General features: G+C 41.4%; 1 protein-coding gene and 1 long non-coding RNA gene across 3 annotated transcripts in view; one reads left to right on the top strand and one right to left on the bottom strand.

The window, feature by feature from the left end:
• The window catches only part of KCNMB4 (potassium calcium-activated channel subfamily M regulatory beta subunit 4), a 63,336-nt gene extending 50,597 nt beyond the window's left edge, over nucleotides 1-12,739 (bottom strand). For both annotated transcript variants that reach the window (XM_047066881.1, XM_047066882.1), the window contains exon 1: nucleotides 12,384-12,739. In XM_047066881.1, coding sequence (XP_046922837.1) covers nucleotides 12,384-12,719 — 336 coding nt within the window. In that variant the 5' untranslated portion in view covers nucleotides 12,720-12,739. The remainder of the gene's footprint in view (nucleotides 1-12,383) is intronic.
• A 1,010-nt stretch (nucleotides 12,740-13,749) lies between these two features.
• LOC124502603 (uncharacterized) lies at nucleotides 13,750-15,566 on the top strand. Its single transcript, XR_006959941.1, has 3 exons — nucleotides 13,750-13,947; nucleotides 14,106-14,202; nucleotides 14,955-15,566. It is a non-coding gene; the product is annotated as an uncharacterized LOC124502603 (long non-coding RNA).

Below are 15,566 nucleotides of genomic sequence, written 5' to 3'. Positions count from 1 at the left end.
CATTTTTCTTTAGATTGTTATGTTGATTTTTTGGGTTTCACACTGAGCACGGAATCTGCTTAGGATTCTCTCTCCCTCTTTCTCTGCCCCTCTCCTTGCCAGTACTCTCTCTCTCTCTCAAAATAAATAAATAAACATGTATTTTAAAAAATAAATTGTAATGTTGGTTTATTTAAAGCTTTTCTTTATTATGTCATTAAACAAATCAGTGCATTCCTGCAGAAGTTTATGATTTCTGCCCTTAGTGTCATGTTTAGAAAGGTCTGTACTGCCCCCCCAAATTATGTAAATATTTACCTATATTTATTATAATTACCTATTACCTATATTTATTATAACAATAATATGTATTTATTATATATTATTTTCAAAGACCAAAATTTTGTTCCATCAAAATTATAATGTTATTTAAATTAAATTTATATTTTATTTTTATTAAACATTTTTCCAAATAATTTTTGAGTTGGGAGTTTCTTTGTAAGATTAGTGAGATTACACTAATTACAACTAAATTGTAATTCTTCACTGAACTGCCTGCTCATGCTTGCCTTGTGTGTTAGCCAGGGTTCTCTAGAAAATTTATTTGGAAAATTAGTATTTTTAAATATATATTTTTCTAAATAATAGGGAAGCTTTAACATCATTTATTGAAGACGTCCCTTTATGAGTTACTTGAAATGCCAAAATTTGCAAAGCAAATCTCCTTTTAACATTCTTTTCTGGTAACAGCTTTATTGAAATATAATTCACATACCAGTCAATTCACCTATCTAAAATGTATAACTCAAAAAAACTTAAAAGAATAAAATGTATAATTCAGTGGTTTTTAGTAGAGTCACAGAAGTGTGCAATCACTGCCACAAAAGTTTTAGAATGCTTTCATCACTCCAAGAAGACACCCTGTACACATCTGAACATATTTTTATGTGCTTATTGGCCATCTGTATACTTCTTTAGAAAAATATCTACTCACACCTCTTGCCTATCTTTCAATTGGGTTATCTGCCTCCCTCTTTTTTAAAAAAATTTTTAAACGTTTATTTATGTTTGAGAGACAGAGAGAGATACAGCAAGAGTGGGGGAGGAGGAGAGAGAGGGAGACACAGAATCCAAAGCAGGCTCCAGGCTCTGAGCTGTCAGCACAGAGCCTGACATGGGGCTCGAACCCACGAACTGCGAGATCATGACCTGAGCTGAAGTTGGATGCTTAACCAACTGAACCATCCAGGCACCCCTAGTTATCTGCCTTTTTAATTGTTCTTGTTGAGTTATAGAAGTTCTTGATACATTCTGGATATTCAATCTTTATCAGATATGTGATGGGCAAATATTTTCTCTCATTCTGTGGTTGTCTTTTTACCTTTTTTTTTTTTTTTTAATTTTTTTTTTTTCAACGTTTATTTATTTTTGGCACAGAGAGAGACAGAGCATGAACGGGGGAGGGGCAGAGAGAGAGGGAGACACAGAATCGGAAACAGGCTCCAGGCTCTGAGCCATCAGCCCAGAGCCTGACGCAGGGCTCGAACTCACGGACCGCGAGATCGTGACCTGGCTGAAGTCGGACGCTTAACCGACTGCGCCACCCAGGCGCCCCTCTTTTTACCTTTTTGATGTTGTCCTCTGAAACTCAAGTGTTTAATTGTGTTTGAGTCCAATTATCAATTTTTCCTTTGGTTGCTTGTGTTATTCATGTCATATTTAAAAAAATGCCTAATTCAAAGTCATAAAGATTTACACTTACATTTTCCTCTAAGAGCTTTACAGTTTTAGCTCTTACATTTAGGTTTCTGATCCATTTTAAGTTAGTTTTTATAAATGGTGTGAGGTAGGAGTCCAACTTCATTCTTTTGCACGCATACAGTTGTTCCAGTGCCATTGGTTGAAAAGACTGTTCTTTCCTTGCTGAATGCTCTTGACACAATTTCCAAAAATCAATTACTCTTAAATGTACTCATTTACTTCTGGACTTTCAATTCTACTCCATAGATTGGTATGTCTATCCTTATGCCAATACCATATGTCTTGATTATTGTAGATTTCTAGTAAGTTTTAAAATTGGAAAGTATGAGTCTTCCACCATTAGTCTCTCTCTTTTTTTTTTAAGATCATTTTGGCTACCCTGAATCCCTTAAATTTCCATATTAACTTTAGGATCAGTTGGTCAATTTCTGCAAACAAAAATCCAGTTGAATTTTTGATAGGGATTATAATCAATCTGTAGATGAATTTGGGAAGTGTTGCCATCTTTACAATATTAAGTCTTCCAATCCACAAACAAAAGATATCTTTCCATTTATTTAGGTCTTCTTTAATTTCTCTTGATAGTGTTTTATAGCTTTCAAGGTACAAGTCTTTTGCTCTTTTGTTAGAAATACTCTTTTGTGAAATACATTCCTAAGTAATTTATCATTTTAATAATATTGTAAATAGAATTGTGTTCTTAATTTCATTTTTAGATTGTTCATTGTTAGTGTATAAAAATACAATTGATTTTTGTATATTGATCTTGTATTCTGTAACCTTGCTGAATTTATTATGTCTGACAGATGGGTTTTTTGTTTGCTTTGTTTCTGGTGGATTCTTTAGGAGTTTCTTTATACAAGATCACATGATTTGTAAATAGTTTTATGTCTTCTTTTCCAATCTGGCTGTCTTTTTACATTTTTTCCTTACCTAACCGTCCTAGATAGAACTTCCAACATCAAACAGGGGTGGCAAGAGCAGACATCCTTGTCTTATTTCTGATCTTAGGGGGAAAGCTTTCAGTCTTTCACCATTTATTAGCTATTCGTAGTAGCCCTTTATCAAGTTGAGGAAGTTCTCGGCTGTTCCTAGTTTTTTTTTTTTAATCATGAGAGGATTTTGTTAAATGTTTTTTCTGCGTATACTGTAATAATCATGTGATTTCCATCCTTTAGTCTATTAATATGATGTATAAATTACATTAGTTGATTTTAGCATGTTGAACCAACCTTCATTCCTGGAATAAATCCCACTTGATCATGGTATATAATCAAAAACTCTTTCAAACAATAGAAGAGGGAACACTTCCCAACTAATTCTATTACCATGATACCAAAGTCAGACAAAGACATCACAAGAAAACTACAGACCAATATACCTGATAAATACAGATGCAAAAATCCTCAACTAAATGCTAGTAAACCAAATAAATCTAGGAACATATAAAAAAAGGATTAAATACCATGACCAAGTTAGGAGAAAGGCGAATGAGTACTAATGTGTACAGGATTCCTTATGGGAGTGATGAAAATATTCTAAAAAAAGATAGTGATAATGATTGCACAGTTTTGTGAATATACTAAAAACTGTACCTGTTGAAAGGGCAAATATCATTTTATGTGAATTACATGCCATTAAAAAAAAGAAAGAAAGCTGCTTTCCATCTATTTTCTCTTTTTCCCCTTTCCTACTGCCTAAAAGACAGACATGATCAAGCTAGTAAAAGCATCCTAAGAGATTGTAGAGCAACAAGACAGTAGGAACCTGGGTCTTTGGATGACCTTCCACATCCAAAGTCTGGCACAGCCCCTTGGATTATATACAGGCTCAGACATTTACAACAGAAAAAAAGAAAAGAAAAGAAAAGAAAAGAAAAGAAAAGAAAAGAAAAGAAAAGAAAAGAAAAGAAAAAGAAAAGAAACTAGTACTTACTTTGTTTAGGTCACTGTGATTAGGTTCCTGTTAAAGCATCCCATCCAATATCCTAATTCTATTAGGTTGTTTCTACATTGCACTACTACACACAATTCTGCAATGAAATACCCCATATATACATTTCCTTGGATATGTGTTAGAGTTCTTTAGAGTAAATACCCTGAAGTGAAATTGTCGGGTTTTCAGATATGCACAGCTTCAGTTACACTTAATATGTTTGATTATTTCTCTAAGTGGTTGAACCAATTTCCTAGCAATGGGTAAAACTTACCATTTTCTTCAATCCTCACCAACATTTGGTCATATGAAGCATATTAAGTTTTTCCAAAATGATGGGTGTGAAATGGTGTCCTGTTATTGTTGTCATCTGAATTTCCCTGAGATTAGTGGAATTGAGCATCTTTTCACATTCATTGATCTTTGAGTTTCTTTTATGGATTGCTTGTACATATCTTTTGCTCATTTTCCCATTATATCATACACCATTGTCTTAATGATTTGTAGACATTTTCATTTTTGTTTATTACTGTTTTGCCATTATCTTGCACTAATATTTAGCTTTACTTCCGCTTAGTTTACAATAATTTTAGTCATATAGAAATTGTTATTTTAATGTGCTCAAATGTGTCACTCTTTTCCTCTTATTTGTTTAGTCTCATTTAAGAAAATATTTAAGCCTCTGTCATAAAGATATTTTCCCAAGCTTCCTCCTGAAAGTTTTATAGTTTTCTTTTCATATTTAGTTTTTCTTCCATTTGGAACTGGATTTTATGAGTGTAAAGTATGTGTCAGATTGTCTCTTTCATGTACAGCTAATTGACTCATTCTTTCCCTGAAGAATTTTCCACATCTTCTATGTTTTTCAGTAAAATTTAATAATTGCTAATTTAATTTCTCTAAGGATACACTCTTTACCATTTCACTTTTAAAATTTGTCAAGGTTTATTTTATGACCCTGAATATAACATTTTTGTAAATATTACATGAGCACTTAAAATAGTGTACACCTTGCTACAACTTAATATACTATTCTATATGTCAGTTGTCACTCGTTAAACATGTTATTTAAATCTATCATATATGTGTCAATATTACTTTTGTCTGATTGTTTATTAGTCACAGAGGTGTGTTAAAATCTCTCACTCTCATGATAGACTTGTGTATTTCTCCATTGAGGTGTTTTATTTTTTTAATGTATTTTGAGGCTGTATTTTTTTAAAAATTTTTTTTTTTTTTAACGTTTATTTATTTTTGGGACAGAGAGAGACAGAGCATGAACGGGCGAGGGGCAGAGAGAGAGGGAGACACAGAATCGGAAACAGGCTCCAGGCTCTGAGCCATCAGCCCAGAGCCTGACGCGGGGCTCGAACTCACGGACCGCAAGATAGTGACCTGGCTGAAGTCGGACGCTTAACCGACTGCGCCACCCAGGCGCCCCGAGGCTGTATTTTTAGGTATATCCCAATATAGAATTGCTATATTACATTTAATTTTTTTATAATTACAAAGTGTCCCTCCTTTTTATCTAGTAACAAATTTTTGCCTCAAAGTCTACTATATTTCATATAATACAGATACTCCAGCTTTTCTTTTCCTGTTTTGGTTGATGTTTGCATGTATATTTTCCCATCTTTTAACTTTCAACCTTTCTGTGTCCTTATATTCTATGTGTGACTCTTGAAAACAGCATATATTTGGGTTTGTTTGTTTTTTTTCCAGTCTACAATCTCTGTCTTTTAAATGGAAGTTAATCCACTTACATTTAATATAATTACTTATAAATTGGCATTTAAATCTATCTTATTATTTTTTTGTTGGTGTTCTACTTGTCTACATTTCTTTTTCTCTTTCTCCTTGCCTTCTTTTGGACTGTTTGCTTTATATTATTTCATCTTCCCCACCTATTTATACATTCTTTTACTTTACAAATTCTTGAACTTCAACATAGAACTACTAAGTCAGAAACTGGGGTGGAGTTTATGATTCAGTGGGCCTAAGATGAGACTTGAGAATGTGAATTTCTAGCAAATTCACAGTGCTCAGCATGGAGCCCGATGCAAGGCTTGAGATCATGACCTGAGCCAAAATCAAGAGTCAGATGTTCAACCAACTGAGCCACCCAAGCACCCCAAAATACTGAATCGTGATTACTCACCTACTCAAAAACTTTCCTTGGCTTCTGTGTTAGATTTCTGTTGTTGTAACACAAACTTAATGGCTTAAACAACACAAATTTATTATCTTAAAATTCTAGTGGTCAGAATTCTCAAATGGGTCTCACCAAACTGGGCCTGTATTCTCTTCTAGATTCTCTAAGGGATAATCTATTTTCTTGCCTTTCCCCGCTTCCTTGGAAAAGAAGGCTGCCTACATTCCTTGGCTCCCCTTCTGTACTCAAAGTTAGCAATGCCTGGTTGAGTCTTTCTCATATTGCATCACTCTGACTGCCTCTTTCACATTAAAGGAGGCTTGTGATTACCCTAGGCCCACCAGAATAATCTCCATATTTTAATGTCAACTGATAAACTACCTTAATTCCATCTGGAGCTTTAATTCCCCCTTGCCAGGTAACATAAGATACTCACAGATTCTGGGGATTAAGATGTGGACATCTTGGGGGCACCTGGGTGGCTCAGTTGGTTTAGCATTTGACTTCGGCTCAGGTCATGATCTCATGGGTTCATGAGTTTGAGACCCAGATTGGGCTCTGTGCTGACAGCTCAGAGCCTGGAACCTGCTTCATATCTGTGTCTCCCTCTCTCTCTGCTCCTTCCTCACTCACCCTCTGTCTCCCTCAAAGATAAATAAACATTAAAAAATATATATTAAAAAAAAAAGATGTAGACATCTTGGTGGGGGGAGGGGAGCATTATTCTTCCTATCATGGTTTCCCAATGTCACCAAACCCAATTCCACATTACTGATCCCAGTTTACTCTCCCACCTTAGCCCTAAGACTCTCTTCTTTGTAACTGTGTTCCAACCACATGGTCTATCTGATGATTCCCCAACATAGCCTGCACTCACACAGCTTTGCTTCTGGCATTTTCTCTTCCTTGATGTTCTCTTCATTCCTCCCTACTTTTTCTCCCAAGATGAAAATCCTATTCATTCTCAAATTTTCATAGCAAATGTTTCGTTTCCCATGAAGCTTTTCTCCTAATCTTTCCTCTCTAGTGTTTGTACTTTCCTGTAGAACTTACATTACACTTCCTTTGATAGTTATTTGTGTTATTTCCTCTGCCGGAGAATGAACTCATTGAGGGCAGAAACGTATGGATTCATCCTCACTTGTATGTCTGTTAGACATATCTAAGACTAAACCCTTGTTTTCCATTCACACTCCTCCCAAACTACTCTTCTCTAGTTTTCCCATCTAGTAAAATCACCTCCCTTCACCCAGTTGGGCTTACCACAAACTGCTGAGTCATCTTTGACCAGTCCATCAGTGAACTTCACCAATGCTCACCCCTGATCTAAGTCACCATCATCATTTGCCTGCCCTACTAGACTCCTTGTTTTCAATCCTGCCCCTGCATCTCTCACCTTGCACAAGTGAGCATGTGCATATGCATGTACACACACAAATTCTATTCTCAATCCAGCATCCAGAAGGATCATCTACATTTTTTAGAAGTTTAAGTCTGATTATATCTCAGTCCTGCTTAATGTCAGACAGCTTACCTTCATAAACACAGAACAGATTCCAAAGGTCTTACAGTGTTCTGTAAGGTCTAACCTCACCTCCCACTGTTTCACGTCTTGCTCACTGTAGTCCGGCCTTATTGTCATCCTTACTGTTCCTCACATTAGCCTGGCAGCCACTTGCCCCGGGGCCTCTGCACTTACTGTGCCCTCAGCCTGTGAAACACTGTTTCTCAAGACAGCTATATGATTGACTCTTTTCTGTCCTCTATGCCTCTATTCATCCCCTCATGCTCTTTGGTCTCTGTACAAATGTCACTTAACCACTGTGTGCAAAAGGGCAGCCCTTCATTTCTTCCACCAGTCTGTACCCTTATGCTGCCTGAATTTTCTTTACATCTTTACCATTACATGACATTACAAGTCTATTTCTTGTCTGTCAGCATCTACCAAAACATAAACTTCAGACTTTATTTTGATCTCTTATTCTAGTCTCAGAACCTGGAAGCATGCATTGCACAGAGGAGGCATTTAACAAATATTTGTTAAATGAATAAACTTATCTTTGTATGTCCTTGTTTCTTCTTCTTTTTTTTTTTTTTTAGTTTATTTATTTATTTTTGAGAGAGAGAGGTGAGTGTGTCTGTGCAAGCATTGGAGCAGGGCAGTAAGAGAGGACAAAGAGAATCCCAAGCACAGAGCCTGATATGGGGCTCAAACTCTCGAATCATAAGATTACAACGTGAGGTGAAATCAAGAGTTGGACGCTTAACCAACTGAGCCACTTAGGCGCCCCTGTATGTCCTTATTTCCTGCCCAGTCCTTTGATCACAAGATGCTAAGACGTACTCCTGTTTCTTGCTCCATCCTTTGATCACAGAGGCTAAGCAAGTATTGGAGGAATTGGATTTTACGTACTTGCCAAGTTATTTAATATAATCACCAGAGGAAAAAACCACAGCAAGCCATCCTTATCATAGAGAAATAAAGATTGTAGAGAAATCGTCATAATCCAGTTTAGCCTTTGATTACTTAGTTTTGATGTGATGGACCTCCCTAGAGCACAAAGTGTATCATACTGAACATTTATTTCTAGGATGCAGTTCAGAAATCAACCCCAGGAGACCACACTGTCTACACAGGATGTGTGACTGGGGGGCAGGGGACGGGGCTTTGGGACATACCAGTGTGGTTGTGAAGGATACCAAGGGAACCGTAAGCTGCGAGGAACACAGTTAGGGACATTCAGTTTCAGAGGATACACTCAAAAGTCTAAAGTTTTTCTTCTCTTCAGTGAATTTCTCTCACTTTCACAGCACTATTCTTAGGAATAGACTTTTTCCCTTTGTGTCTAGGTTTTTCAGACCAGAGAACAACAACAACAACAACAAACCTCAAAACAAAAATAAAACACACAGCTTCTAATCACTCACTCTCTCTTATTGCACAAACAAGAGATAGTTTTAAAAATTCATCTTTTCTCTGCCACCCGATGTATATATTGATGTGAGAGCAAATGTCTGGAACTGCATTAAGTTCATTTAAGCTAAACCAATTTTAAATGACCATTTCGACACTAATGTTAAATGATCCTCTTCTTTTCCTTCAGAATTTCCTTGAGTCCGTCCTTTTATGCCAGTTCCCTATATTCAGTAGGATCAGTAACATCTTTTAACCTAAAAACACAAGTATTAATCACAATGGATCCTTTCGGTTCTTATTTTACTTTTCTTGCACAACAGATAAGTATGTTTTCTAATCAGTAATTTTTGACTCTGTCTACACATTAGAGTCACTTGCAGAACTTTTTAAAAAACACCAACTCTCAAGACTCTCCCAAGACCAAGTCCAAATCTCTAAGGGTGGGACCCAAGCATAAGAATTTCTTTGTAAAGTTTCCCTAGTGATTTTTTTTTTTTTTTTTGAGAAAGAGAGAGAGAGAGAGAGAGAGAGAGCGAGCCCACGGGCAGGGCTGGGGCAGAGGGAGAGAGAGAGAATCTTAAGCAGGTTACATGCCCAGCACAGAACCCAATGTGGGGCTTGATCTCGAGACTGTGAGATCATGACCTGAGCTTAAATCAAGAGTCCAATGCTTAAGGGACTGAGCTACCCTGGAGCCCCTCCCCCAGTGATTTTAATGTGCAGCCAAGGTTAAGAACCAAAGCTCTTAGCACACACAACTGCTAGCCCCTCAGAAACAATGCAGTGATGGGAATAGCACCCAGAGGGAGCATATCCCACATTTAGATTTCACTATGGTTAAATCACAGAGCAGGTCATTGCCCTATGTGTAACTAGTAGACTTGAATACTATATTATATGACTGGATAGAGTGATTACCCTTGACAATATGGATATGATTCAAACCATAAATAAGCTGAAGAACACTTAAAGATATCTTAGACAGGACTAGTCAAAGGTCACATGTGTTCATACTATCTTCTTTGGCAGTCTATGGCTAAAGAAGTTATACATGTGCAATATTCCTTCCCTTTCCCTGCCTTTTACTATAATTAATGCAGCAAACTCAAGGGAGGGGTGGGGGAAAGTCCTTGTTCTTTTTCTTTCTAAGAAGTGATTTCCTAAAAATGGTTTCTTGTGGGGAGTGGGTCCTGAAGAAGAGAAGGTTGAAGGTGATTAGGATACTTGGCACTGAAGGGAATCCAGACATTCTACAGAGGGAATGGGTGGGGAACCCAGGCCTTCGATAATTAGGTGATGCAAGGCAAAGAAAAGACCTAGGCACCCAAGAGGCGTCAGGAATGAGCAAAGGGGCCTGCCTACTTCTAAGGGTACTGTGGACACATTCTGCTTAGGTACCGGGTTCTGGCACAATATCAGTTATGTTGAATTTTTCCATCACTAATCACTTACAAGAATTGTACTTTAATTGTCCAAAAGTAGAAAGGTGACTGCAAAAGAACAAACTTATGTTCTATAAATGCCATAATGTAATCATAATTTGGACAAAGATGTGTACTGGTCTGGCTAAGGAAGCCTTGACTAAATTCACTGGGCTGTTGCTCATCATTTGTGTGTGTGTGTGTGTGTGTGTGTGTGTGTGTGTGTGTGTGTGTGACATAAATATCTTTCTCCAGTTCTGTCATTTCTTGAATACTTTATAAAACGTCATTTTGTTCAGACACTTCTTCAAAACAATTGTTGCTGGAATCTGAACTGGCACTGGAAGAAAATAGATTATTTGCAACAAAGAGAGAGAGAGAGAGATAAAATTGTAGTATTACATAAAGCATTATGACTGCTTCCAACTGATTTAAAAATCTATGTCCTAATGATCCCAATTTACTTTTTCTGCCAGATCCTTCAAAATTGCCTGGAAATTACAAGCAGGCTTTTTGCAGTAAATTCTAACTTCTCAATGTCTTGATCAGATATTAGCCATTTATTGGTAAATGTGTATATACTTTATTATTAGTGCCTGAACCACTATCTTAAACTAATTAGCAGTGTTTCACCAATTATAGCAATGCCTCCTAAATGGTGAACTACCATATAATTTCTAAATCACTATTACTGCTTGGCACCTTCTTTTATATTAATGGTTTAATCCTGAAGAAAAAAAAAAGTGATGTTTCTAAAACCCTAAGGTTTCTTTTGAAGTTACTGAGCTTTAAGCAGATTAACTTATATTTGTTTTCCAGAGTGTGCTTCTTCAGGACACTGATTATACCTTATCTAAATCTGTACTTTTATGTTTATTTATATTCACTTCTTATATATTATCTTCATTTTTAAGGTAAATGAATACACGTTTGTCAGCAGGAGCATCTTTTTTAAAGAGAAGTCATTTTGTAAAGGAATTCCTTTTTTTTTAAATTTCCCCAATTCAAGAATTTACTGTTTGTTTAAGGAAACAAGACCCTGAGTTTTACTGCAGAGAAATGGTACGTTTGTTTTAAGTACTCTTAAAATGCTAATATAATTGTTTTTCCCTTTCGGATTAATATATCTTGTCACATTTAACAGAAAGTTTTCCTGTGTACACAAGACTCATTCCCTTTTGTTTTTCTGCTGGATTTTCGAGCAGAGCCCTCACCAAGAGGGAAAATGACAGTAACGTTAAAGAAGAAACACACTTTCACTCCATAGTTAAGCGACAAGCATGGTAAAAACAGACCAAGAGAAGATAAGAAAGAAAATCCTTCTTGCAGAACCAGGCGCACTACAAAGCTCAATTAGTTCACAGACTGAGGACACTGCTTTTTATAAGTTTTTTCTCTCCACTGGGAACAGTTTTCTGAGTCTCCCTCTCTCGGCTATCCATCCCTCGAGTCCTAACCAGGTTTTTTCTTTATTGCTTGAGAGAAAGTTGCCAGGGAAGGAATATTCGGTACATATCACGAAGGGTTTTCTATTTTCAGTAAGTTTTACCGTTCTCCAGATGGCTCCCGATCGTCCCTAGACACACAGAGTCACTAGGCTTCCTCCCGACCCTTTTGAGAATCTGTTTCGTGAAAACCAGGAGCTCTCTGTAAACCCCGGAAACAGACTTGTTCGGAATTTCGCATGTGATTTCCACGTCGTCTGTTGACCCTCATCTTTGCAGCGCAAGTTAAAAACGTCTGTTTAGAGTTAAAGGGCAAGGAACCCTCTAACATCTTCCAAGGGGCCCAAAGATCTCGAGCTCCCAAAGCCAGTGCTTGACGCGGCCCGTGGGAGCTCAGACCTTGACCGAGCGCCCGAGTAGGTGGATCCCTGCTACCCACTGGCTTTAACAGGAGGAAAAGTAACTTTCCGCTCCTTGCACGTCTCCAAAGTCCGACCTGTAGGCGCCGGACTGAGCTGGGCCAAGGTCTCAAAATCTGAGACGAGACAAGAGAGATGTGTAAAGAAAGCCTCAGGGCATTACCGGTCGCCGCGCACGAACCCCGGGCCCCGGGACTCCCGGCTGTGCTCACTGCGGGTCCAACGCCCCGTCGCCTCCTAGGGACGCGAGCAAAAAGACACTCCGAGCCCGCCCCGCGCGGCGTCTGACACCGAGGCTCCCCCAAGCTTCAAGACCTCCGCAGGAGCCAGGCATCCCTCGCGGGGCGTCCTTACCTTGGGGTTGGTCAGGAGCTGGTGCTCGTCGCTGTGCAGCAGCGCCCTGGAGTTGGACTCGGAGTTGTTCACGTAGACCTGGACGCAGGGGTACTGCGAGGTGCCCCTGCAGTCGGCGCCACAGGTGAAGGTGCACTCAAAGACCTCGCCGATCTGCTGCACCGACAGCACCGTGCAGTTGGCCGCCGTGGCTTGCAGATCCTGCAGCGCGGGACTGAGCCAGCAGAAGCCGAAGATAAAGAGCGACACGACGCCAGAGATGATGAGAAACAAGCCGAGCCGGATGCTCTTGTCCTCGGCTTCCGTGTACTCGTAAGCCACCCGGAGCTTCGCCATCGCCCCCCACTCCCGGCGGCTGGCGCGCTCCCCCCGCCCCCTCCCGCCCCCGGCGCCCAGCCCGACTGCCTCGGGCGGGAGGAGCCGCCGCCGCCGCCGCCGCCGCGCGACAGCAGGGGAGTGGGCGGCGAGGGGGAGCGCGCGAGAACAAAGGGGCCGAGGCCGGCGACGCCCCCGGCGGCGGCAGCGCCCCCCGCCCCACCCCCCCCAGCCCCGCCGCCAGCCGGGCCCCGGAGGCTCGCGGTGCGACCGCTGCTTCAGAGCCTCCTGCACCCTCGGGCGCGAGGAGCGCACGGGCGGCTCCTGCCTCCAGCGCCCCCTGCCAGCCTCCGCCCCCGCGCTCTCCCCGCCTCCCCCACCCCGCCTCCTCTCGCCCGGTGTCTCCCCGTCTCCATCGCCTGCTGGCCGCCGCCCCGCCGGCTCTCCGGGCAGCTGCCCCGAGGGCAGGCGCGGCTGGGCTGGGCCGAGCCCCGGGGCTCCCCCGAGCGGGAGGCGGCTCCGCCCGGCCCCACCCGCCGCCGACCGGGGCCTTCCCGCCCCGCCCGCCGCGGGGGCGTCTCCCGTGGGCGAGGGGCGGGCGAGCACCGCGGTGGGGGGCGGTGGCGGGCGCTTGAGATCCTCTTTAAATCCCCCTTGGAGGGACGTCTGAGATGAAAGCTGAGGATCGATCGAGCTTCACCCGAGTGAAAGTTAAAAACAGAAACGGAAAACAGGGAGCGAGGGCGTAGTGCGAGTGGAGCGGCGGGAATCTTGAACTCCGAACGGGGATTGGTCAGCCAGCAGGGAGAGCGAGCCAGCGGCCAGGCGGCCGGCGCTCCGGGGAAACGCGCAGCCCGGCCAGGCTGGTGGGGAGGAGGTCCCCGGGCGAGGGGCGTGCGCTGGGTGTGCCCCGGGGAGACCGGGCCACACGTTCCCGGGCCGGGGCGGGCGCGCGGACCCGCAGTCGGCGGGGCGGGGGACGCCCTCCCCTTCCACGCCCAGCGAGCGCTGAAACTGTCCGGCCGAAGAGTCCCAGCTCTCCCAACCGCCTCGGCGCGGGCCCGCGCACCCCCCGCCCCGGCCCCCAGCACGCCCCGAGGGCGCCAGGATAGGAGTGGAACGGGCTGATTCAGGGGTTTGCTGTGGAGGCATCGCGCGTGGGACAACAGCCTGCGACTGGCGAGACCAAGGAAACTCGCTGCCGGGGTCCTGGCTGGACCTAGCGGAAACTTAGGTCTCCGGCAGCCAGGTGAACCCCAACTCGATTTGCCCCGAGGCTGGGGCTGAGTAGGGACCGAAGGAAACAGCCTTGCAGCCCTGGATGGAGACACCACTTTCCCCATCAGGACGGTCCCCTCGCTCCCGGACTCCCGAGAACAGAATCCTTTCTGTTGTTTCCTTCCTTAGGAACCTTGCCACCCTTGGCCCACCCCGGAATTTGTAGATGAACTACCCAGGAGCGGTGTATGAGGCGACAGCGGCGTGCAGACCCGCTTTGGGACAGGTACCGTTTCTAGAGCTGCATTCTGCTGTCTTCATTCTTGCAGTTGCTCCTTCTACCCCCTCCTCTTCTGTGCATACTTTCGGCCTCTATTCTTTTCATGACCTTTTTTTTTTTTTTTAAAGATTATCTTTTTCCAAGCCACGCTTCTATCATATCAAACTTGAGAACTATCTCGACCTACATTTTGAAGAATCAAAATGTTCACTTCTTTGCAAAGCATGTAAACATATCTTTCTCTTGATTTGCAAGTCCCAAATGGGTATACTCTTAATTAAATTCAGTTATGTTTCTGATGAATGTGGAAACACCAAATCATGGAATTCTTGACTTCTCTTTCTTGGATTTCAAATGTTAGCTACTTAACTGGTATTAAGTATCTTTCAACTGCAGTTCTGATATGTTACTTTGAAGTACTCATTCCTTTATGTGGTAGGTAACAGTATTTCCAAGCAAGGAGAAAAACAAGCTTAAATTACAGGAAGACCCTGAGTGTTTTTCTGAAAAAATTAAGACGATACAGGGTTTGGAAGATTTCCAAATCAGGAAGACACCTTGTACTTAATACCTTTCAAGTTTTGAGAGAATAGATTTCCTTCTTTCTTACCTAAGAAGTATGTGATTTTCTGCCCTTTCTGTTGGCATGAAGACAATTGTTGGTGATTACATTATCCAAAAGGGAAAATGAGTTTAATCATTGAAGCAACTTAACCTGAGATCACAGATCTTTGGCCTCAATCTTTTTCCTACTGCAGGTTATAAACATCTTCCTTTTCAAGAACGCTCAAGCCAGTCTAAGATCTGAGGCACCGGTGAGGAGATAACAACAGCCAATTATCCTACCTTGGTATGCTGAGCAACTTAACCTTGAAGCAGAATTAACTCTTATCAGTGGTCTTATTAGTGGCCTTAAAACACAGGGATGGGGATGCCCAAAGATAATTTAGTAAGTATGATTAATTTTTCAATGATTCCAGAGCTCAAAGAGTTCTGTAAGTGAACCCTCTGCCCCAAAACTGAAGTAAGATGGTTTTCATGTATCAGAAAATTCTGCCTTAATTTAACCTAAATTCTTAAGGGCTTTTAAACCCATTTTCCTCCCAAGTTCTGCATTAAGTCACTCTCCTTCCTTATAATTAAAATGTTTGCAGAAACTGTTGCCATCTAGCCTTCTGTTCTTTAAACATTTACTTTTCTCCCTTATTTCCTATTTTTAAGTCAGCTTTGCTGTTCTTCTGAACCCTTTCATTATCTTCATGTCTTTCTTACTGAAAGTCAAACATATCAAAAGACTTCCCACATTAAATAAATTTCTGTTTTATCCTTAATGGAACACTGTGTTTGTTATTAGTTTCATTCAGTTGACT

The sequence above is a fragment of the Lynx rufus genome, unplaced genomic scaffold, assembly GCF_022079265.1.
Source record: "Lynx rufus isolate CCGP_SWC_20201006 ecotype Redwood Valley unplaced genomic scaffold, mLynRuf1.p SCAF_7, whole genome shotgun sequence".
Taxonomy (NCBI): Eukaryota; Metazoa; Chordata; class Mammalia; order Carnivora; family Felidae; genus Lynx; species Lynx rufus.
The sequence above is the reverse complement of the archived record's forward strand: the minus strand, read 5'-3'. Positions and strand labels throughout refer to the sequence as shown.